The following is a 24166-nucleotide window of genomic DNA, read 5'->3' as shown; positions in this document are numbered from 1 at the left end:
CTAATGTTCTCATGTGTGGCATCTTATTGAAGATCTTCTGAAGGTCCAAATACATTACATTTACTGGTTCACTCTTTACTATTATGTTAGTTACAATATGGGGTGTATGGGGTGTCCAGGGAGGAGTTGCACCTCTGGTGAAGGGGCTTGTCGTGTCCATTCTGAGGCAGCTCACTCACCGGACACTCAGCTCTCACCTGCAGCTCCAAGCGGCTGTTTGCATGTGACAGCAGCCACATCCTATTACACCGCTTCAACAGGGGGGCTAAACCAGGTGAGCGTAGCCGGCAGCCTCATACCCCAGCGGGATTGGGACCTGCAAAGTCAGCTCTGGTGGACTGGGCGGATGAGATCTACAGCCAGAAAGGTGCTACTACAACACTCCATGGAGAGTGAGGGGCATGACAAGGCATCATGGTCATCCAGTGCAACCACGGAAGACCCCAGTTTGTGAAGTTTATTTGTACCACTGGACTGGACTTCTGAGGCTGAGAGAGCAGAACTGCCCCAGTGCAATGATTTTCCCACTTATAACCATATAACAATTACAGCACAGAAACAGGCCATCTCGGCCCTTCTAGTCCGTGCCACACGCCTACTCTCACCTAGTCCCACTTTGCAACCTCTTGCACACAGGTGTCTTTTCCTTTATGGACACGTTGGACAACCACCTCACTAAAATTACAATTTAAAAAACACCAGATTTGTCAAGCATGATTTTATTCTCCCATATCCAGATTGACTCTGCCTAATCTAAGTTTATTTTTAAAGAGCACTGTTACTACTTCATTAATAATAGATCTCAACATTTGCTATCCTCTTGATATGAGACTGTAATAAAATGTGCTTTATCTCCCTTCTATATTAATTACTGGGGTTACATCTGGCACTTTCAAATTCTTGCAAACTGCTATAGAAACTGCGCATAATAGAATTTCACAGAATCTAAAATTCAAAATGAAAGGCATTTATTTGATTTTTTTGAAAATGTTACTGTTGTATTGGACTAAAATATTACCCCCGTGATTTCTCTGAGAGTTAAATTGAAAGCAAATACTGAAAAACATTGACAGCAGCTGGAGTTCAATGCTCTTGAATGGGAAATCCTACAAAAAGTAGTGGATATGGCCCAGTCCATCATGGGTAAAGCCCTCCCAACCATTGAGCACATCTACCTGGAGCACTGTCACATGAAAGTAGCATCTATCATCAAGGACCCCCACCACCCAGGTCATGCTCTCTTCTCACTGCTGCCGTCAGGAAGACGGTATAGAAGCCTCAGGACTCACACCAACAGGTTAAGGAACAGTTATTACCCCTCAACCATCAGGCTCTTAAACCAGAGGGGATAACCTCCCTTAACTTCACTCGCCCTACCACTGAACTGTTTCCACAACCTAAGGACTCACTCTCAGGACTTTGCATCTAATTTTCTTGACATTTATTGCTTATTTATTTATTATTATTTTTACTTTTTTTCTTTTGTATTTGCACAGTTTGTTATCTTTTGCACACTGGTTGCTTGTCCGTTGTGTTGGGTGTGGCCTTTCATTGATTCTATTGTACTTCTTCGATTTACTGAGTATGCCGGCAAGAGAACAACTCTCAGGGTTGTAAATGATGACATACATGTACTTTGGTAATAAGTTTACTTTGAACTTCAAACAGAAAAAAAATGAAAAAGCTATTGGATACTGAAAGTTGGATTTTTTTTTACAAAACACGTTCCTCTTCAGCTGACAATTCAGCAAAAAAAATTGCAAGTTAACAGTGCTGTGTAGGTCACAATTCCTGACTCCCACATCTACACCTACAGCATATCCGTGTGGAATGTGGGGTTGGAAAGTTACCATCACTCTGACCTTCATCATTATTACCTGCACCCAATAACTCATCCTAAGATTTTAACTGTAGCACAGTACAGAGAACAGTAATAAGCCAGTTTACCAAGTTGCCAATCCAGGAGTGGAGTTCAGTCATGCTAATGTGAGGAGCAGGTTACATTTCAACACAGACCCTCTCCTCTGTGCCAACCATTGCTAGTATATGGATCTCTTTCATTCAAAGGGAGTTGGAGACCTGGTTACAGAAGCACCATGGTTAAGCTACTGAGAGTTCTGCATTATTGATCCACAGGGACGAGTTCAAATCCTACCATCATACCCGGAGAGCTTAAAATTAAGTAAATACAGAACGAAAATGAAATTACAGAACTTTACATACAAATTTGGAAATCGGCTAGTCATGGTGTAAGTAGTAGTATATTGGTATGGTGTGGCCAAAGACTGGCTGGTCAACAAGAAACAGAGGAGCCTTGTTCTGGTAGGCAAATGTTAACATTTGCACAGTTGCAACATTTGCCACATAGATTCATGCCAAAGCTTCAACATTTTACAATTTACAGAGATGTCTTGGATGATGGCACCAAAGGAATGTTCGCTAAATTTACTGACAACACAAGCATGGGTTGGAATTTTAATTCTGAACAGGATATACAGAAGTTACAAAAGATATAAATAGATTAACTGAGTAGGCTAAGATGCAGCAAATTGAGTATAGTGTGGGAAAATGTGAAAAAGTTGATTTCAGCAGCAGAAGTTAAAAATACATGATATTAGCAACACAGTGTTATATTGGCGATGCAGAGTGATCTGGCTGTCCTCAAGAATGATTCAAAGTGGTTGATTTGCAGTTAAAGCAGATCATTGAGAAAGTTGACAGGACATCATTTATTACCAGGAGAATGAAATACAAAAATAACAAAAGGTTATGCATCAATTATACTGAGTACCTTTGGTACTACATACAGCACTGGTCTCCTTATTCAAGAAAGGATAGTCAGACATGGTATTAGTTGACATTTGTTAAACCAATATTTCAAATAATTGCACTTCCCAATGAGGAAAGTCAGAACTAACAATGCTTGTATTTACTTCAGTTTAAAAAAAGTGGGAGGGGAATTGATTTGAAAACAACATCCTGAAGAATTCTGATAGGGTGTAAATGAAGAAGATGCTTTCTCTTGAAAAAAAAGAATCTGGAATTAGGGATCACTATTTAATAATTAGGATCAAAATATGAATGTTTGAATGCTCAGAATCGGAACTAGATTTATTATCACTGATTTAAATCGCATGAAATTTGTTGTTCTGCAGCAGCACTATAGTGCAAAAGGCATGAAATCACTTAAAATTGGAAAAAAAGAGTATAATGAGGTGGTGTTTACTGGTTAATGTTCCGTTCAGAAATCTGATGACAAAGGGGAAGAAGCTGTTTCTCAGTTGCTGAATGGAGGTTGCCCATTTATGGCAGAGATGAGATAAATGTATTTCTTCAGAAGGTCATGGCTCTTTGGAACTCTCTTCCTTAAAGGGAGGTGAAAACAGAGTCTTTAAATATGTTCAGGAGAGACACTTGAAAAGAAAGGCGATGAAAGATTGCTATGAAAAGACAACAATGCAGAGCTGAGGTTACAGTCAGATCAGCTATGACTTTAATAAATAGTGGAGCAGGCTTTAGGTCAATCATCTACTACTACTCCTGGTGCATATATTCAGATGCCTACACCAACACTTTGAAAGAGCAATCTAATTGGCTCCATTCCCTTTCTCATTCCCCATAGTCTGCAAATGTTTACTTTATTTTTCTAGTTATAGGTGTGAAAAATGGTGTTGAGCCAATGCAATGTAATATTGCCTGAGGCAAGTTATTGTCAACTCTGAAGTGTACCTAAAAAGCTCTTTAGATTCCCAGGAGTCTTTACAAACATAAGCTACATCCAAATGTATTGAGATCCTGGTCATTTCTTCCCACGCTTTCAATTTAAGCACGATTTGTCAGCATGAAATGGAGCTTGAGGCACATGCACAGATGTCTCTCCTAAACACAAGGGTTAGACTCACAGGAAATCAGTAAAAGGCACTGTGAATCAATTCCATTTGCATAATCAAAGCAGCATTCACAAAAGATAAATTTTAGGACCTGTACCGCATACACATGGGTAATGACAACATCCAGAAATGCCTACATGGTAAGAACTGAAGAGTTCTGAAATTGTTTCAGGTTCATGTTGATGATGGAGGCAATTTCTTTCTAGATCTGCACAGATACACTTCTTTAGGTTTCTTAAGCAACATTGCTTCTGTGACTTTCATGGCTATTTTGACTGCTTGTATCCCATATGAAACTGTCAAAGCTGAATGAATGCCTTAAAAATAATTTAAGGTCAAATTAAGGTTAATATTTTGAGAATGATGAGTATCTTAAATGAGCATGGATTCTGAGAAAATTACTTCATATTTTTAATAAATTGTAATTTAATAGTATGTATATTTTTGTATTGAATAAATTTCTGGAAAACTATTAATTCATGTATGAGTAGATGGGCAACTACTACAACTTGAATAATGTGCAACTTTCAGCTTATAAACACGGTACAAAGTACAAAGAAAATTTTATTATCAAAATACATACATGTCACCATTTACAACCCTGAGATTCATTTTCTAATAGGCAAACTCAAAAAAATGTACAGAACAGTAACCATAACAGAAACACAGAAGAGTTGCCAATCTAGGGCTTTCAACCAGAGTACAGAAGACAATAAACTGTGGAAATGCAAAAAGAAGAAACAATAATATAAATACATAAGCAATAAATAGAGAACATGAAATTAAGAGTCCTTGAAAGTGAGTCCATTGGTTTTGGGAACATTTCAATGATGGGCAAATGAAGTTGCGTGAAGTTATCACCTCTACTCAAGAGCCTAATGGTTGAAGGGTAATAACTGTTCCTAAACTTGGTGATGCAAATCCTAAGGTTCTTGTACCTTCTTCCTGAAGACAGCAGCAAAATAAGAGCTGTCCTGCGTAGTGCGGGGGGGGGGGGGGGGGCTCTGATGATGGATTCTGCTTTCTTGCAACAGTGTTTCATGTCCATGTATTCAATTGTTGGGAGGGCTTTACCTATATCCACTACTTATTGTAGGATTCTCCATTCAAGGGCATTGTTTCCATACCAGGCTGTTATGCAGCCAGTCAATTTACTCTCCACCACACATCAATGGAAGTTCGTCAAGGTTTCAGATGCCATGCTGAATCTCCACAAGCTCCTAAGGAAGTAGAGACACTGCCATGCTTTCTTTGATAATTGCATTTACATTGCTGGGCTCAGGACAGGTCCTCTGAAATAATAACACATAGGAATTTAAATTTGTTCACCCTCTCAACCTCTGATCCTCCAAATGAGGACTGGCTCATGATCCTCTGGTGTCCCCATCCCGAAGTCAATAATCAGCTTCTTGGTCTCGCTGACATTAAGTGGTCATTGTTATTACACCACTCAGCCAGATTTTCAGTCTCCCTCCTTCATGCTGATTCGTTAGCACCTTTGATTTGGCTTAAGACAATGGTATCATCAGCAAACTTGAATATGGCATTGGAGCTGTGTTCAGTCCCACAGTTATAATTGTAAAGGAAGTAGAGCTAAGCACACTGCTTTGTGGTGCACCTGTGTTGACGGAGATCATGGAGGAGATATTGTTGCCAATCCAAAATGACTGTGGTCTACAAGGGAGGAAATCCAGGATCCAGTTGCACAAGGAAGTATCGATGCCAAGGTATTGGAGCTTATTGGAGAGACCTCAAATAAAACTATGATGGAAAGAGCCTGTTCCCAGAAGTGTTTCACTATGCACAAATTGTGAAGCTTAAGGAGATCCCCAATTTCCAAAAGGGCAAATGCTAATGTTGAAATGCTAAATCTTTAACATACAGTCCGGAGAAAGATGCATAATTCACAAAACCATTGTTAAAATATGGCTTAGTTCAGCATGTTAAGCATAAAAAGTGCATAGAATACAAAATCAATTCCAGTAACTGCACCTCCTAACCTGCATGTGCTTTGTTACTGCTTATGTTAGGAGAATTACCTGTCACACCACAGTTGAGGCAAAGGCAAAGGGAAGGAAAGAATTGCTGTTGTTGTGTGCAACCATTATTTAACTGCATTCATGAAACTATACTTATGACTTATTCTTTCTCAGTGAAATCTGCATCACAAGTTTTTCAGAAGAGATCTTCATGACACCATGACACATGCAGCAACCCAAAGCAATTCATCCCCAACAGATTCAAGACTCGAGATTCAAAATTACTTAATGTCATTTCCAGTATGCAAGGAGAATGTAGTAATTGTTACAATCAGCTCCAACATTAGGATTATCTTTTCTGTGGCTCTAACTCAACCCTAGTGTGAAATCTACTTGATTTTACCCAGTCTTGGGCAAGTATTTGACTTCAAAATGTTTCAAAGGATTTCAAGTTCAGTGTTGGAATACTACAAATAACAAAGTTTCTAAATGACACTCAAAAGAAAAAAAAAATATTGGTCAGGAAGAGTTCTTCTACTTTTCGAGTAGGGCACTATTTATATTCATTTCAGCAGACAGCTCAACCAAATAGTGATGCTTCACACAGTGCCAAACTCTCCAAATACTGAATAGAACTTCAGACTAGGCTTATATGAATACAAACAATGCCCTATATTCTGTTGACCTATTCTTATCCACTTGTTTTACATTGAACGCTTTTCCTTAACCACAATCTAAAAATCTTGCAATCTCTTTTATGGATTTATCATTTATTATCACATAAATTATTCAATGGTAAATTCAATACTTGAAGAAAAATCCTTTTTGTTGCCAAGGAGGGACAGTGTGTGGTTTCCAAGTTTGCTGATTGCACGGAAATAGCAGGGAAGACATCTTGCAATGGGGATATCAGGCAGGGTGAAGATAGGATGACTGAACAGAAAATAACTTAGCAAATGAAATCTAATGTGGGAGACTCTGAAGATGGAAAGGAGGAATCTTTAGGCAGCAGAGTATTACCTAAATGGAGAAAGATTACATGATGCTGAGATACAGACAGACGGATAGATAGATATACTTTATTGATCCCGAGGGAAATTGGGTTTTGTTACAGCCACACCAACCAAGAATAGTGAAGAAATATAGCAATATAAAACCATAAATAATTAAATAATAATAAGTTAATCATGCCCAGTGGAACTAAGTCCAGGACCAGCCTATTGGCTCAGGGTGTCTGACACTCCGAGGGAGGAGTTGTAAAGTTTGATGGCCACAGGTAGGAATGACTTCCTATGACGCTCAGTGTTACATCTCGGTGGAATGAGTCTCTGGCTGAATGTACTCCTGTGCCTAACCAGTACATTATGGAGTGGATGGGAGTCACTGTCCAAGATGGCATGCAACTTGGACTGCATCCTCTTTTCAGACACCACCGTCAGAGAGTCCAGTTCCACCCCCACAACATCACTGGCCTCATGAATGAGTTTGTTGATTCTGTTGGTGTCTGCTACCCTCAGCCTGTTGCCCCAGCACACAACAGCAAACATGAGAGCACTGGCCACCACAGCCTCAGCATCGTCCGGCAGATGTTAAAGGACCTCAGTCTCCTCAGGGTGTGAGGAGTCTCACATCCTAGGGTGTGCTGGGACACATCATCAGTGATGTAACCTGGGGTTATCTGATGCTTTGGGTCTTTCAGCATCAGACACCTTCACCCAGGTGACCCAGCCAGGGGTGATCAGCCCTCGGCTTACATCACAGCAGCACTGGTCCACGGGTCACACCTCTTGATCCACAACCGTAGCATACGTGGAGTACAAATGGATCTGGGTGTCCTTATGCACAATTCAGCTAAAGCAAGTAAGTACATCAAGTGATCAGAAAGGCAAAAGACATTGGCCTTTATTGTCTATTTAAATAATTGGTGAAAGTATTTAAATTGGGGGAGTAGGAAAGCATTGTTACAATTGTATAGGGTAACAGGTCTGCCACAGCTGAAGTGATCACCGTATTTAGGTGAGGATATACTGGCACTGGAGGCAATCCAAAAGACACATCAGGCTGGAAAATCTCTTGCTGAGTCCTTGCTAAGTTAAATTGGCAAAATTAGAATCAGCGCATTGAAATGAATGGGAAGAGACAACAACCAAAAGAAATGTAACTAAAACTTTATTTTATTTAATCCAGTTAGTTTAAACAACACATTCATTTTTGTGCATGTATGAGAATTAACTCAGTGTTTTGCTTTGAAAAAAATAATAAATTTTAAAAGTGAATAAGATAGTTTATTGGTATCAAATTCATTCAGAATTATTTACTTTCAGTGACTACGCTGACAGCCAGTCAGCTGGGGGCAATGTGTCACCAGCTGTCAAAGCCATTCTGTGACTGGAGACAGCAACTTCCAGTCCCCAGCTACATGGGCCATGCTAATTAACTCCGAGTCGACCAGGAACAAGCTGAGGCGCAGAGTGCAGTCCCAAGGCCAGGCAGTTGGCAATCCAAGGGTCAGCAATTGACCTGTGGACATGCTGAAATGGCAATAGTGCTTCAGGAATCAATTTGACATATTTCATGTCAGTGAAGAGCATGAGCCAAAGTCAAAAGCAACGGCTTGTTGAATGAAAAATGAATTTCTGCTGGCTACATAAGCCTGGTTAAAAAAAGTAGCAGGAGATATTACACAAGAGAAAATGGAAGCAGAAGTGGAAGTATCTTTCATCTCAATGAAAGTGACAAACAAAATTAAAATTAATTAAATCAACAAATCAAGTGAATCAACAAACAAATCTAGCAGCTAAGAATACAAGTACCATTCTGAAGATTCTCTTAGCCAACAGGTACACTGACAATGAGCCAATGATATGGTCATCACAAATCCCAAAACTGTTTTCATTGATACCATGAGCATAGATGAAAAACGTGAGGGCTGAGGAGAGATCAGACATCACTACAATATTGCTACACATTTTTCTATAAAGTAATAATAGTAGTTTGAGTATTTCAAAATATGGCAAAAACAGGAAAATACACCTGAGAGGATTTATAATCATGATTCAGCTTGTTTATCCCTGGACCAAATAATGTAGATATTGTTAAACCAATTACTGGTTTCAGACATGACAAAATTTCTGTTTGTTAGCTTTTCAAAGCCTCTGCAACTTCTGCCATCTTCAATGAGATTCCTACATCTGAATATCTCCCCCCCCCCCTCCCCACAACTCACTATTTTCCAGAGTTCACTCTCTCCACGACTCCTTTGTCCATTCGTCCCTCTCCAATGATCTCCCTCCTGGCATTCATCCCTGCATGTGACACACACGCTACACCTGCCCATTCACCAGCATTCAAGGCCCCAAAACAGTCTTTACAGGTGAGGCAACACTTCACTCGTGAGTCTGTCGGTGTCAACTACTATACGGTGCAGGCAGTGCGGCTTCCCCTACAATGGTGAGATCTGACTAAAACTGGGGGACTGCTTGGGCAAGCAGCTCTGCTCTGTCTGCAACAGGAAGGATTTCTAAATGGCCAACCATTTTAATTCCACTCCCTATTCCCATTCCGACATGTTGATCCATGGCCTCCTACACAGCTTTGAGGAGCATTGGCACGTATTCCATCCAGGCAGCCTCCAACCTGACAGCATGAACATCAATTTCTTGAACTTCCAGTCATTTCTTCTCCTCCTGCTTCTCTCTTTTACCATTTCCCATTCTGGCTCCTCTCTCACCCCTTATCTTCTCTTTACCTGCCTATCACCTACCACTGGCGTTCCTCCTCCTCCCGCTTCTCCCATGGCGTACTCTCCTCTCCTATCAGATTTCACCTCACAGCCCTTTACCTTCACTACTTATCACCTGGAGCTTCTCACTTCACCAGCCAACCTACCTCTCCCGGGAGTTCTGGGAGTCTCCCGCATATTGATAGCAGCTCCCTGATACCCACACATTATATATATTATCCCGGAAATCAATTTTTTTGAGAGCGAGCGAGAGAGAGAGCGCGCATGCGAGAGAGAGACAGAGAGAGCGAGAGATAAAGGGAGAGCGAGGAAGAGAGCGTGAGAGAGCACGCCATGGCAGAGTGCTCCAAAAAATGAAAACATGAAACATACTTCACCCCTGACTACACTAAAGTGTACCCCTGCCTAATAGGAGTCAAAAATAATGACAGTGTTGCTCGCTGCACTGTTTGCAACAGTGACTTTTCTACTGCCCATGGTGGGTTAAAATGCAAAAGACATGTTGAGGTGAGTTTAACAGGTGTCATCCATTCATTAGCATAGCTAACATTATTTAAACTAGCTGGCCAGTTGCTAAGGAGCTACTCTATTGCAGACATCCCACCTCTTCCGGAAGTTTCGGGAGTCTCCCGCAAATTGATGGTGCTACCTCCCTGAAATGAGTTTTTGCAGGGTGGGATGTCTGCTTCACCCCCCTCCCCCCAAACTCACCTATTTTCCCCGCACCTGGTGTCACCTCTTACCTGCCAGCTTTCCCCTCCTATCCACCTTCTTAGTTAGAGTTCTTTCTCCTTCCTTTTCAGTCCTGATGAAGGGTCTCTACCTGAAATGCTGACTGTTTATTCCTCTCCACAGATGCTGTCTGACATACTGAGTTCCTCCAGCAGTTTGAGTGTGCTAATCCAGATTTCCAGCATCTGCCAAACCCTTTGTGTGTAGATGAAGTAGATGTTCTTTTAAGAAGGAATGACCCTGATGGCAGCCAAGATCATTGACGAAACTTGGAACCCACAGATCACAGAAGCAGAGAAAATGAGAGCAGCACTGAAACAGTTAACCCTTCAGGACTGTTCCGTCACTCAAACTCTCATTGCCAATCGTATTGAGTATCTTGCCTTCTTTTCATGTCCCTTAAGGCAATTAGCATTAAGCAATACATTCTACCTTCTTCTTGAAAATACTTAATGATATGATCTACATCACCTTTTGTGACTGAGATGTCCATAGATTTCCACCTTCTGAGTGCCGGTGTTTCTTTGGTTCTTCCCCATACCTTAAGGCTATGCCATCTCATTTAGGTTCCTTCAGCCCTTGGGTACATTCTCCCTCTATCTAGTCTGTCTAATCCTAATTGAATAACATAGGGTCCTAATATATCCCCCTCTCACTCTTGCATTCTCCAGTGAATTTAACGCTGAACCACACATTAGTCCTACCATCGCAATAATGTCTAGTGAATATTTATTGCATTTCCACCATGGAAAGAACGTATTTCTTGAGATAAGATGATCAAAACTGAGGTACATTCTCACCAAGGTTCTGCACAGCTACAGCAATACATCCTTGTTCCTCTAACTCAAATTTGCCTGCAATGAAGTCCAACATACATTTCTAACTGCTTGCTGCATATGAATGCTTCCTTTTAGCAATTAGTGTATGAGGACACCCAAGATTCATTGCACTATTCCTAAACTTCAATAATATTCTAAGCAGTGAATTTACCCACTGGTGACTCAGGAAAGTCAACATCAGATTTTCACAAGATTATCAATATTTGAGGATAATAGATTGTAAGTAGTCGACAGGCTACAGATCATACTTCCAAATGTTAAACCAGGTTTATCAAGGCTCTTCATTTCCACATGTTTTGTTAACAATACGGTGCAGGTATACTAGCAAACAGGTGTCACTTAATTGCTTCTGCATTCACTGAAACACTTGATATAAGTCACAGAAGTTCAACGTGAAAAAGCCAAACTTTGTAAAAGTTACGTTGATGGTAGCAGCTGGTTTACTCTGAACTATTCCACTGAGCTGGATTGCAAGATGTAAGCAATGTAATGAAGCTGCAGTGCAAACATAATCAGGGAAAACTAAATAAAGTTGAACATTTATAAAATTGCAACACACTAACCTTTTATAAAGATTAATTTCAATAGGGGAAATAAATAAGGCAGATGAGCAATACAAACAATGGGTGTTGTTTTCTTCAGTTATATACAGTACACAATTCCTTTCTTACACATACTACAGGTAGAAGGTAGGACACTACAGCTATTACAAACCTGTATTCAATCCATCCATCTAATACAGCACCTCCTCAAGCTCCATTGCTATCTTATTGTATGAGTCTAAACAAATTAACTGTGGTGTGAGCCAAAGTATCCAACAATTGCGTGCACACTGCCAAAAGACCGTGAAAAGTTTTTGTTTTACTTATGAGGCATAAAAGGAAAGGAAAGAAGGTGCTGGTTTCTGTGATCAGTACTAATAGATAATTGAAGACTGTCAAGGATGTGCTGGGTCAAAAGGCCTGTTTACCTGCAGTATGATTAAGGCTCAACTTAATGGGTGGGTTCAAAACATCAAGCGAAGTTCTCAACAAACATCCCAGCTCTGAAAGCTCAGAGCATCCATAGATGAAAAAAGGGCTTCTGTATTGAGTACGTGATCAGATTTTTCAATTAAATTCCCACTAGTAGCAGTACAAATGAGCGCAACACAGGTGACATTGCCACAAAAGATTAGAGGCATTTAAATATTTACATATTCTACATTATCTTTAGCAAGGGTTGATTTGTCATACCAAAGTCTGTACAAAAAAAAATTGTCTGCACCCTCAGATCTCTGTTCATTTCCACAAAATATTCTGGTTAGTGTACTCTACGAATGGTGCTAAATTTCTTACATGAATAGGCGTTAGAAGGGTATTTTAATATGTTTCTCATATAAAGAAGATAATTAACATATAAAGAAGGAATATGGAGAAGAATGCGGATATGGCGCCTAATGAAAATTTTGCCATTGATATCATGGAAGAGGTGGATGATATTTATGTCAGAGTGAAGGTGGACAAAGGGGAAATGTTGGATGAGATGGACAATAGAGGAAACATTCGATGGGGTGGACAAAGTGAAAGAGGGAGAAAACTCAAAAGTTTCAAACTACAGTTGTAATCCTCCATAGCTACAGGTGTAGTGCCTGACGAATAGAGGATTGCTACAAAGGAAGAAAGAGTAAAGTAACTAGAGGCCAATTAATTTAATTTCAGTGTTAAGTAAATCATTGGATTTATAGGGATTAGTATAAGTTCTCATTTATAAAGGCACAGATTTATCAAGGCCAGTCAACAGGAATTTTACATAGGCATAGAACAGTACAACGAACTGTATGAAATGTTCCCAACTGTGCCAGCTTCTGAGATTTACACGCTCTAACTCTCCAGAGTATGGATAGCCGTTTGATACTGTCAGATACCATGTCTCGATTCTTGCTTCAGATACCCCAACGTTTGGGTCCAAACCATCTTCGCCAAGAACTGTCGTCTCAGCAAAAATACAGGCCTTTTGGCCCACAATATTTTGCTGATCCCTGTAATCCTACTCCACGATCAATTTAACCTTTCCCTCCTACACAGTGTGTAACCCTCCATTTTTATATCCATGTGTCTATGTAAGAGTCGCTTAAAATGTCCCTGTTGTATCAATCTCTACCACTGTGCATTCCAGGCACTTGCCACTCTCTGTATAAAAAATCTAGCTCTGATACTCTCCTAAATGTTCCTCTCATCACCTTAAACGAACATCCTCTGCTACTCACCATTACTGCTTTGGAAAATGACTTCTTTCAGTGATGCAAGGCAATTGCAATGCGAATGTTCTATTTCTGACTGTGTGACTGAGAAATTTTGAAGAGTAACCCAAACGACATGAATTAGAACAACAAAAGCATCTCCACCCATGTCTATATGGTTCAGGCATTAATGTAATTTGATACCAGAAGCTGTCACCATGGTAAATGAGTTGTAAAGCTTATTTCAAAGTGCACTAATGATTTTTTTGGAAGGAATCATGATTATTATGGGTGCTTCAACAATCAAAAGTGGTTTTATTTCTTTTTTTTTTGGATTGCTTAGAAACAGTTGAATTTGACAACCCCTATCTCATTAAAAAAAAACTCTTTTTACATTCAATTTGATACTAACCAAGGCAGCACTTGTGTATTTTGCTGGTTGTCTACTCAACACATCAGCTTCTCTACTGGGTGATAAGGATGTCTAATCTTGTATGAAGCATGTTAGTATATAAATGTATTTTCTAGTTAATGGCATGTTAAATAATGTTCTTACATTTCATAATCAATGGCTCCTCCAGTACAAATAAGTCCAATTAACTGATTTGTTGCTAAAGATCTTTATTTCCCTTTTGTTTTCACTTAGATGGTATTGAAATTGTACTTTATTACTGCATGCAGGTCTAGTATTAGCAGAAATATGGACATTCCTTATAAGTTCTATTATTTTATAGTATATTTCTGGACAAAAACCTTAATTTAAGGTCAAATTAAATTTCCCCTTCACTTAAAAACTTACTGAAATTAGTATGCCTCAGAAGGTATGGTGGAGTGCACGGCCTAGGGCAATTTTGCAGTCAGACAGATTATATGCTAGGGCCCCACCTATACTGAGAACCTATTTCCCCTGAAGAAATCAGTCAGATGGACAACCAATTGCCTGTCCTGCTTCCCTTGATTGGTGGTAAGACAGGCGGCGAGGCAGCAGTGTCGCCTTAACTGTAGCAAGGACTACGACTAAATCCTGTAGCTTGTGTTGTAGCGTGGCATCTGGGCTCAGTTGGGGGTAGCCTCTCCCTTTGTTGCTGTCTTCCAGTGTTGGATGGGTGGAATTACAGGCTAGACTGCCAGTAACCATCAATTTGCGGGACTTGTCGCTCAGGTCTTGGACTGAAAATGTGTTTTCTTACGTGACCATGTTCTTTTTTTCCCCCCTTTCTCTTTATTTTGAATGCGTGTGTATGTTTTTGCACCTTGGCCCCAGGGAAATGCTGTCTCATTTGGCTGTATCCATGTATGGTTTGAATGACAATTAAACTGGATTTGATTTGATTTGCTTTTTGAGAGAATGCTATACATATCATGGAATAACAAACAATCAGTACAACTATTTGAGAGCTAGCACAGTTTCGGTGGACTCTTTCTGTGCTGAAAAATTCTCGAATTCCACTTTGTGGAAATTGAAACACAAGAACAGGACATAGTTTATTTAGTTTGGAATTGCAGCCTAAAATTCCAGTCATAGTTGGCAGTGAAGTACTTTCTTTATCATCAGTGCAGTGCCATTGCATTTACAGCTGTTTCATTAAAAAGTTAGACATGACGATTCATTGATGAATTTAAACCACTATTCTAAATATGCCATATGGAGACAAATAGGGTGAGGACCTTTTGTCAACTAGTGACATAGTGGATATAGTGAAAATCCATTTACCCTCCTGTGATGCCAGGAGACTGCCCTGGTGGCAATGGATAAGTGAAATAACAACACAATTTCCAAAGCTTTAAATGAATATGCGATAAAAACTCTTTGGTAGCCTGATAGCAAGGAAAGAATGATGATTTCTAACATCTTGCATCTGAAAAAGTTGCTGGATGTCAGGTAGGATTTGTGCTCGCATTTTGTGCTAATCTGATAAAATCATCATAAGTTTACCTTGTTACCAGCCATCAAAAACGTAATAAAAAAATAAAATCAGATCAGTCACTCCAATGAGCAAAGGAGGATTCGTATTGAGATTTTAATGTCTGTTTTTTCATGAATAGCCTGGCAATGAACACTTTTTAAACCAAAGCACATCAGTAAAAATGTGCATGTAATAGCCAAAGAGTCAAATATTACATCAGCTGCTATATTATCACAAAATAAATTCCAATGCAGAACCACAATTTTGGCTATGGTGGTGTTATTTTAGAATTAAATTTCACATGTATGATGGAGAAACTGCTTCCTGACATTTTTGATTCTTTTGTATGTGCTTCAATCTGCCTATATTCAGAATCCAAACAAGAAAATAGAAGTTGCTGCATAGTTGCCAGGACAACTGAGGCTGTGTTATCATTACAAGTATTCTTTTCAAACCAAGAACAATATTTCAGTTTATACAATAGCTGTGTACAAATCAATACTATTCTTTTGATCCTTTACAATGACAGCAGTCCAGCATCCTGGATAAAAGTATCTTCTCTATATCTGCATCACCTCAGCCCCAAAACCAATGAACCAACAGTCCCAGACTGTCTCAGATTTCAGGATTTGGGTTTGTGTGGAATTATACGTTAAGCTTTCCATTCAACAACCAAAAGACCATCATGAATAGATGGCTTTCATTCAGAACTGCAAAGATAGAGAGAGGGAAGGATTCTCAGTGAGTTGTGTACTGAGGAAAATGTTGAGACAAAGTCAGAACTTTGGAAAAGATCTACCTGAATTTTCAGAACTTGTTTCCTTCCTATTGCCTCATTGTAGTAATAAGGCTTAAAGGTTTTCTTTTGTCTACAAGATAAAGTATGATTCTGTCTTTTAGTGCTACCAAAGTAAAATGAATGTGTTAAATCTTAATACTTATTCTCAGAGGACAAAATTATGATGGCTAAATCCTCAAGAATATCACTCAAAGAATGCCATGTGTATACCTAGGATTTAATCACCTTTCACCGTTCCAACACTTAGTTATTTCAGCTGATGTCTAATCCGAAAGAAATCATTTTGATGAAGAAGCAGCCTCTACCTCACATCTTCAGGAGTCCTAATCTTAGGTACTGTCTGTGGAGTTTACACATTCTCGTATAATGAAGACGGTTTCTGTTAGATACTCTAGTACCTCCATTATCCCAAAGACCTGACGCTTGCTCCTTTATAAAGATAATAAAATGGCAACTTGATCTAAAATGCATTTCATTAATAAATATTGTCATTAACTTATTTGTTTTTAAATAGATTTATTCAAGTAATCAGTAATTTTTGTAAAATCATTTGTTTTTCCAGGGAAAGATGAGAAGCTGCTCAAAATAGAACATAATCAAAGAGTTCCTCTTACATGGTTTGCACTGCCCACAGCCTGCCCATCTGGCATCATATCATGCTTTGCGCTACTTAAATGCAGCCACAAAACAAAGAATCCCAATAAAACCCATTAAAAACAGGAGAAAACCATCAAACAGCCAGTGCGCAGAGAGAGAAAAAGACCAAATCGTACAAACAATAGAAACAAGCAAACAGCATTCAGAACTGAAGTTCACAATGCCAGGCATCACTGGACTACTTTGAGTTAAAGAACTGCATGATCTACCTTTGCTATAGCCTTGTTTAAAATGCAATAAATGCACTTCCAATTTCTTTCCTGCAAGTAGGAGCTTCAAAAATTCATGAAAATAATTAATGAGCAATTTAATAAATTGTAGAAATATTGTAAGGGTTGTTGAGTAATATTTTACTGCATTAGGTTGGAAACAGACAAAATGTTCCGTTCTCTCCTTATTTTCCTTGACAAACCACATTAACAGAGCTATTAACAGAATAATTGCTGTGACAAATATTACTGGTAAACTCAAATAGCACCTGACAACAAAGATTTTGCCTCCTGAATAGTTTTCGAGTACCTCATGGATTTTGGGCTGCTGATCATGAAAATCACCATATTTCCCTGTCGTGTTCAATACTTTTGAAATTGCCTGTATTGTTATTTCAATTCATAATTCAAATCAATTAAAATGTTGCCCACAACATAAGCTGAAAAGTTTTCTATCTTGTCTGGGCATGCTTAGGCAGGATGGATACAGCATGACAGGACAGGTTTTAGAAAGGCTATGAAAGCATCATGTACACACTGTTCTGTACAAGAGTACAGAACATGCATTTGCATGTATAGGGTATATCGGTTTGTGATCACATTGATGCACATGCTCTATGCACACTACGTATTGTATTTACTTATTATAATAAAATAATTGTATTTTCAGGAGTATTTGTAACAGCAGCATGTCTCACCAATGTTGCAACAACCGCGATACTTTACGTCATAATTGTGGCGAGTACATGATTAAATCTCAAAGACAAAGCATGATTCCTCTTATTAAGAAAGCCAGTGAGCTTTACTTTGGGTGCAGATTGGTGACCAAGACAAACCCTGGGCTCCTCATAATTCTTGTGCAGCGGGTGCTGTTAATTTCAAAGCCTGGCTCAGAGGTATTCAGAAGTCGATGCCGTTCGCTGTCCTGATGATATGGCGAGAGCAGAAGGATCATGAGATAGACTGCTGCTTCTGCCTCAGCAGTGTGCCTAGTTTCTCTTCATAAAGACAAGAAATCTATTGAATACCCTTCAGCTATGACAACTGGAGCATATGACAATAGTCTTCCAGTACCAAAGCCACCAGAGACATGGAGTCTAGATGAGGCAGACAAAGATGCCATGATGCAAGAGACAGGAATGGATAATGATATTGATACTGATACAGATTTTGAACCCTTTATGTCGATTGAGCCTCATCTGATAACTCAATCTGAGTTAAAACGACATGATCAGAGATTTGGGTTTGTCAAAGGCAAAAGCAGAATCACTGGGTTCTGGATTGCAAGGATGGAATCTATGGTCACCAGGCACAAAAGCTTCCATGAAGGATTTTGATATTTGAGGCAGATGTTTCCCAGAATAACTGATGCCAAGATTAAGGAAGGCATTTTTGTTGGTCCACAAATCAAACAGGTCATCGATGAGAAGCAACTCGAAGCACTTCTAGTGGGACCAGAGAAAATCACATGGAAGGCATTGAAAAATATTGCTGAGAATTTTCTTGGCAACTACTGAGTACCAACCTCCCCACGTGCTGTTCCTTATCGTGGTGGGGAGGTTTGTGGGGAGGTTTGTGTGCCTTAATGATCCTGGGAGCTATACCAGCTGGGACTTCAGTCCCTGGTAGGTTCAACCTTGCTGGGCAGGTTCCAGGTGAAGGGCCAGACGAATACAGCACCTGGTCCTCCAGGTTGGGGAGGGGGGGTCGGCGTAGGGCCCGCAACCCTACCCTGTAAAATCTTTACTGCTCCAGGAACCAAAGAGGCCCCATGTGCCACGTAGGCACTAAGGGTTCAGATGACAGAGTACCAAATTACATGCAGCTGATTGACAACATTCTTCAGGCATACAAAACCACAAAGTGCAACATGTCACTAAAGATTCATTTTCTGCATTCCCATTTATACCTTTCCCTGCAAATCTTGGTGCTGTCAGTGACAAGCCTGGTGAGGGGTTCCACCAGGACATTGCTGCCATGGAGGAACGGTATCAGGGCAACTGGAATCCATTAATCCTGGCTGATTATTATTGGATATTTAAGCGAGAAGCCACATCCATTGAGTACGAATGAAAATCATTAACAAAACATTTTTAGCTTAGTTGAACTATTGCAAAGCATCAGCATCATATTTAATTAAATGCATTATATTCAATAAAACTTAATTTCTTGTTTCTCCAAATTCCATATCTGTGTTGAGCTTCAAGCGGTTTATCATAAACAAAAAAAATTCTGAGGCAGCAACACTTCTGAAAAAATTTGCTCTCCAGTGTGGTTATTACAGGTGACCTCATGTCAAGGCTATTTGGGTTATAGAAATACACACTTGCAGAATTCACAAATCACTATACAAAATTTGAGTATGGCATCACTGTATTTGAATGGGAAATAAGTAAATAAATTAAAATCAAGTTGATTTTTTCAACCTGCATTTCTTGACACACGTGCAGATGACAGAACTATTAATTATGTAAAGTCCTGGATGCAGTGTGTCCCTTTTAAGGAATGAAACACCCCATAACACAAGGGTTACCTGTAGTTAATATTTTAAGGGACCATTGACCTTATGATGATGTGCCTGTCAATCTTACTAATTTAGCTAAAAATACATAGCTTTGAAAACTGACAAGATGCAACAGTCATAATTCCAAGTTCTACCCAAAACATTTTATTCATTCTCAGCACACAGGTCTTGACTTTCTAACATAGTGACAAACGTTTTAATTCTCTTATTACCAAACAAGAGATTTCAATCATAAACTCATGGAACATCCATTTTCATAAAGGAACTTCCATGTCCCAGTACTCAGATATCATCCATTGGCTTAATGCATTTCTGATCATACACACAAAAAATGTGTTTCTTTGCCAGTGGCAATTACAGAGGACTGCTGTCACAAGAGGATCTAGCAAGACGTTGTAAGGCAACACCAGCAAACACTAAGTAGACTAAATGGCCTGTTCTGATTTGTAATTTAATCTAATAGTGTTAGATTATGTTCATCAAACCATGGCATTACTGTCATATCCAACTACTTTAAGATTACTGCAGTTTAAGTTTTATGGACAGAGTCTCAATTTAATTTTAAACAAATGTGACAGATATTATGCAATAAAAATGACATAATCTTTAATAACATCAGTATAGCCCATCAGTATCTACTTACCATGCGACATTCGATGAAGCCAATAATAAGCAAAATCAACTCCTATAAATGCCAACCACCAAGTCCAAGGCGAATTCCAAGGAAGTACATAGAGTCTAAAGTTCTCCCAGATATAGATATAAGCAGTCAGTTCAATGCCTCTCCCAAATAACCTAGCAAAAAAAGGAAAATACAAAAATTAGTAGGCAATGTATTTTTCTGAAGTGGATGCATATTTGGCAAAAGCAAAAAAAACTAATTCTGACAAAACTGAAACTGCTATAAACACTCTATTCTATTCTCTCCTTAAATATGAACTCAATCTGTCAGTGTGGCAAACTGTACCTGAATACTACAAAAAGACTACATTTAAAAGCAACAGTGCTGCCAAATATCTTTATTTGCCCTCGTTCGCATAAACAAAACCTATGGTAGTTCCCGGCCTATTCCTCTGAAGGTTTTGTATTTGTGTCCATCTGTTCTCTTAACTTCATGATCTAATAAGTGATACTTTGGGAATCAATGCTAAATCATAAAACAATCAAAAGAGGCACGATTATAAAACATCACAACATTAATGGGATTTAAGAAAGAAATAGAAATATAATTCTAACACTGCTTGTTTAAGACACAATCTTGTTAAGGAAGCATCGAGGTTAAACTCTTAATCAGGAGAAGAATTCAAATTAAACAAGAAACCCTTTTAGTAAACAATAATAAAATCTTTACTACATCCAATTTTCTCCAGCTTGCATTTTAAGTCATATATGTCAAACTCAAGGCCCACGGGCCAAATCCGGCCCGCGGTGGAATTATCTTTGGCCCGCGAGATAATATCTAATTACTATTAAAGCTGGCCCCAGTAATCGAAGCGCCTATGGCGTATGATATGGCTAATGCTGAGTTTATTCAGGTACCAGGTTTTCAGGGTTTTTAGTGTTTATTCGGCAGTCTTGCTCGGCAGTCTTCTTCATAAGAAACGGAATTTGTAAAGTGAAACACTTTGTAGTTATAGCAGAGACTGAGACACATGAGAGCAGGCTGAAAAAACGGAGGCAACGAAATCTGCGTTCGCACGCATCCGACTGATCCGGCCCGCATGAAGCTGCATTTTGCTCAATCCGGCCCGTGACCTAAAATGAGTTTGACACCCCTGTTTTAAGTTCAACAGAAGTTAAAAGTCTGGGCTTTTCCAGTACCTCCATAAAATGCTATCAAAGAAATGAAGGGAACCTTCCTAGTCAGTGAAAACGCTCATTCCAGGAACCATATTTGTTATTTTTTTAAAAATTCCATTTATGTTCTGCTGTGATAGAGAGGGAATTACTAAACTCTTTTATCCTACAATAGGACTACAATTTGTGTCACTAAGTATTACAAATATTTCAGAAGCTTAATGAGAATTCTGGAAGGATTTCCAGTATTATTATTTCAAATTCCTAGAATTAAATTCTGGTCCACCTGGAATTCTCTATTAATTACTTTCCAGATTGAGCTTTTGTTTCTTAGTCATCCTCCTATCATCTTGTTTAGATATCAAGGACATCAAAAGATCTTAGGTTAGTGCACATAGTTATACACATAGTTTAACATCCATCTTATCAACAACTTTTCTTCGTCTTTTAAACCAGCTCCCATCTTTCTCCGCATCTTAAAACTTGATTTACCTCCAGTTTCCCAATTCTGTCAAAAATTCTGTTTAATATTAATTCTATTTCTCTCTGTCTACAGATACAGACTGACATGCTGTGTAATTCTAGCATTCCGTCTTTGTTTCGAATTGTTTAACTACTAAGTTAACTAGTCCTGGATGTCAACCTCTCTGAAGATCTATCCTGGGCCAAACACATTGATGCAATTATAAAGGCAGCACAACAGCAACTATATTTCATCAGGAATTTGAGGAGACTCGGTATGACACCAAACAGTCTCGCGTATTTCTACTGATGTACCATGACGATAATTTTAACTGGTTGGATCACTGTCTGATAATGAGGGGCCACTGCACAGGATCAGAAATAGCTGTAGGTGGTTGTAAACTCAACCAGCTCCATTAAGGCAGCAGTGAGGACATCGTCAAAAGGCCATGCCCCAAAAAGGTGGCACCCATTGTTAAGGACCCCCATCACCCTGGACATGCCATCTTATCATTGCTACCATCAGGAAGGAGGTACAGAAGCCTGAAGACACACACTTGACATGAGGAATAGCTTCTTCCCGTCCACCATCAGATTTCTGAATGGACAATAAACTCACGTACACTACCTCAATATTTTTTGCTCTCTTTTTGCACTACTTGTTCAAGTTAATTTAAAATATATGTCTTATTGTTATTTATATTTTTATTACTGTATCATGTATTGCAATGCACTGCTAACACAAAACAAAGAATTTCATGACATATGCCAGTGATATTAAACCCGACTCTGTTTTATTACTAGTTTTAATTTGGGCAGTGTGATATTTTGTTGCAGCCTTGTACAAAATAAATGATTCTTTTAAACAAATGAACCAAAAGTTCACCTTTCTATGTTTACAACACTTCTTGAACGATTCAAAACTTTTGGGAAAATCCTTCTTGGACAATTACATTTCATAAATAAATTCCAATCAGTCTGAATTGCAGTAAAAAAGCTAATTCTTTGTGACTTTCAGAATCCAATCCTCTTAAGCCTTTTACTAAAACATTAAGGTGCAAAAATAAATAATAACTTGCTACTTTTGGCTGAAGTTGAATAATCTTTCATTGGAAAGAGCTGAGTGCTTTACTCATAGAAGAATAATTGCATTCATCTCCTATATTCAACTAATCTCTGCTATTAAACTCCTGACCTTTCATTGTTAAATAACTCTGTCATCAATTTTCCATCAGTAAATGTATTCAGTGCCAATTTTATGAAACCTGGTTACATCAGAATATTCAGCAAAAATCTTGTCACGTGACCTACGAATAGTTTGCTGCAGGTCTTACTTTAAAGTATAAAGTAGCTCCCTGTGAAATTCAGTTGATAAAAAGAGCATTTAATTCATTGATTTAATTCCTGGTCCAAGCAAAATAAAGTGATAAATATTGAAGATGATAACAGGGTTCCAGAAATGGGACTAGGAAGGAAAGAATTTAATTCTACAATTCTATCATATTTATTTATTTTATATTTTTTCATACTTCACCACAACAAAGGGGACCATTGTTTGCGCCAGTTTAATATGCTCCCACTAGTCCCATCCCTTAACTTTCATTCAATTTATTCTCTATTACATGTCTATTAAATCTCCTGTTACTGGCCTACTCCAGGATAAAATAATAACAACAAATTGAACTCCCAACATATCTACAGGGCATGGGAGGAAATCAGGCAACCAAGCGAAAAGCCATGCAACCTTGGGGAGAACCTATAAATTACACAAACAGAATCAAACTCAAGTCGGTGGAGTTGTGAAAAGCAACACTCACCACTCCGTCATGCTGCCACATCTCATCTGCTGACCACATGAATATTTAGCCTCCCCATACCAAGCATCTGTTCTCACACTTGAAAGATATGAATTAGATGGGGTGTTGCATGTGGATAATTGCATGGGATATTTACAGATTATAGGTTGCATGGACTAATTCATCTCACGTGAGCACACCCTTTTATGCAGGAGTTCATTTTAAACACCAGAAAGTCCGCCAATGCTGGAAATCCAAATGAATACATACATAATGCTGGAGGAACTCAGCAGGTCGAGCGCCAGTGATTAGTTGAAACTAGGAGATGAATACAATTATTCTTCTACTAGTAAAACACTCAACTCTTCCCAATGAAATATTATTCAATTTCAGCCAAAAGTAGCAAGTGATTACCTATTTTTGCACCTTAATGTTTTAGTAAAAGGCTTAAGAGGTCAGTGTCTCGGGCCAAGACCCTTCTTTTTAAAACTCCGCCTGAGAAGCCCCTTTCTGAACAGCTGGCAGAGCCTACATTTTAGCTGCAGCAGTAACTACATTTTACAAACACAAGAAAATCTGCAGATGCTGAAAATCAAAAGCAACACACCCAAA

General features: G+C 38.9%; 1 protein-coding gene across 1 annotated transcript in view; it reads right to left on the bottom strand.

The window, feature by feature from the left end:
• agmo (alkylglycerol monooxygenase) overlaps window positions 1–24166 on the bottom strand; it is a 354023-nt gene that overhangs the window by 257515 nt on the left and 72342 nt on the right. Inside the window, exon 3 of the mRNA XM_073052942.1 lies at window positions 20143–20294. Within this exon, the coding sequence (XP_072909043.1) occupies window positions 20143–20294 (152 nt within the window). The remainder of the gene's footprint in view (window positions 1–20142; window positions 20295–24166) is intronic.

The sequence above is a fragment of the Hemitrygon akajei genome, chromosome 8 (assembly GCF_048418815.1).
Source record: "Hemitrygon akajei chromosome 8, sHemAka1.3, whole genome shotgun sequence".
In the NCBI taxonomy this organism is placed as follows: domain Eukaryota; kingdom Metazoa; phylum Chordata; class Chondrichthyes; order Myliobatiformes; family Dasyatidae; genus Hemitrygon; species Hemitrygon akajei.
This window is presented reverse-complemented; position numbering and strand designations above follow the sequence as displayed.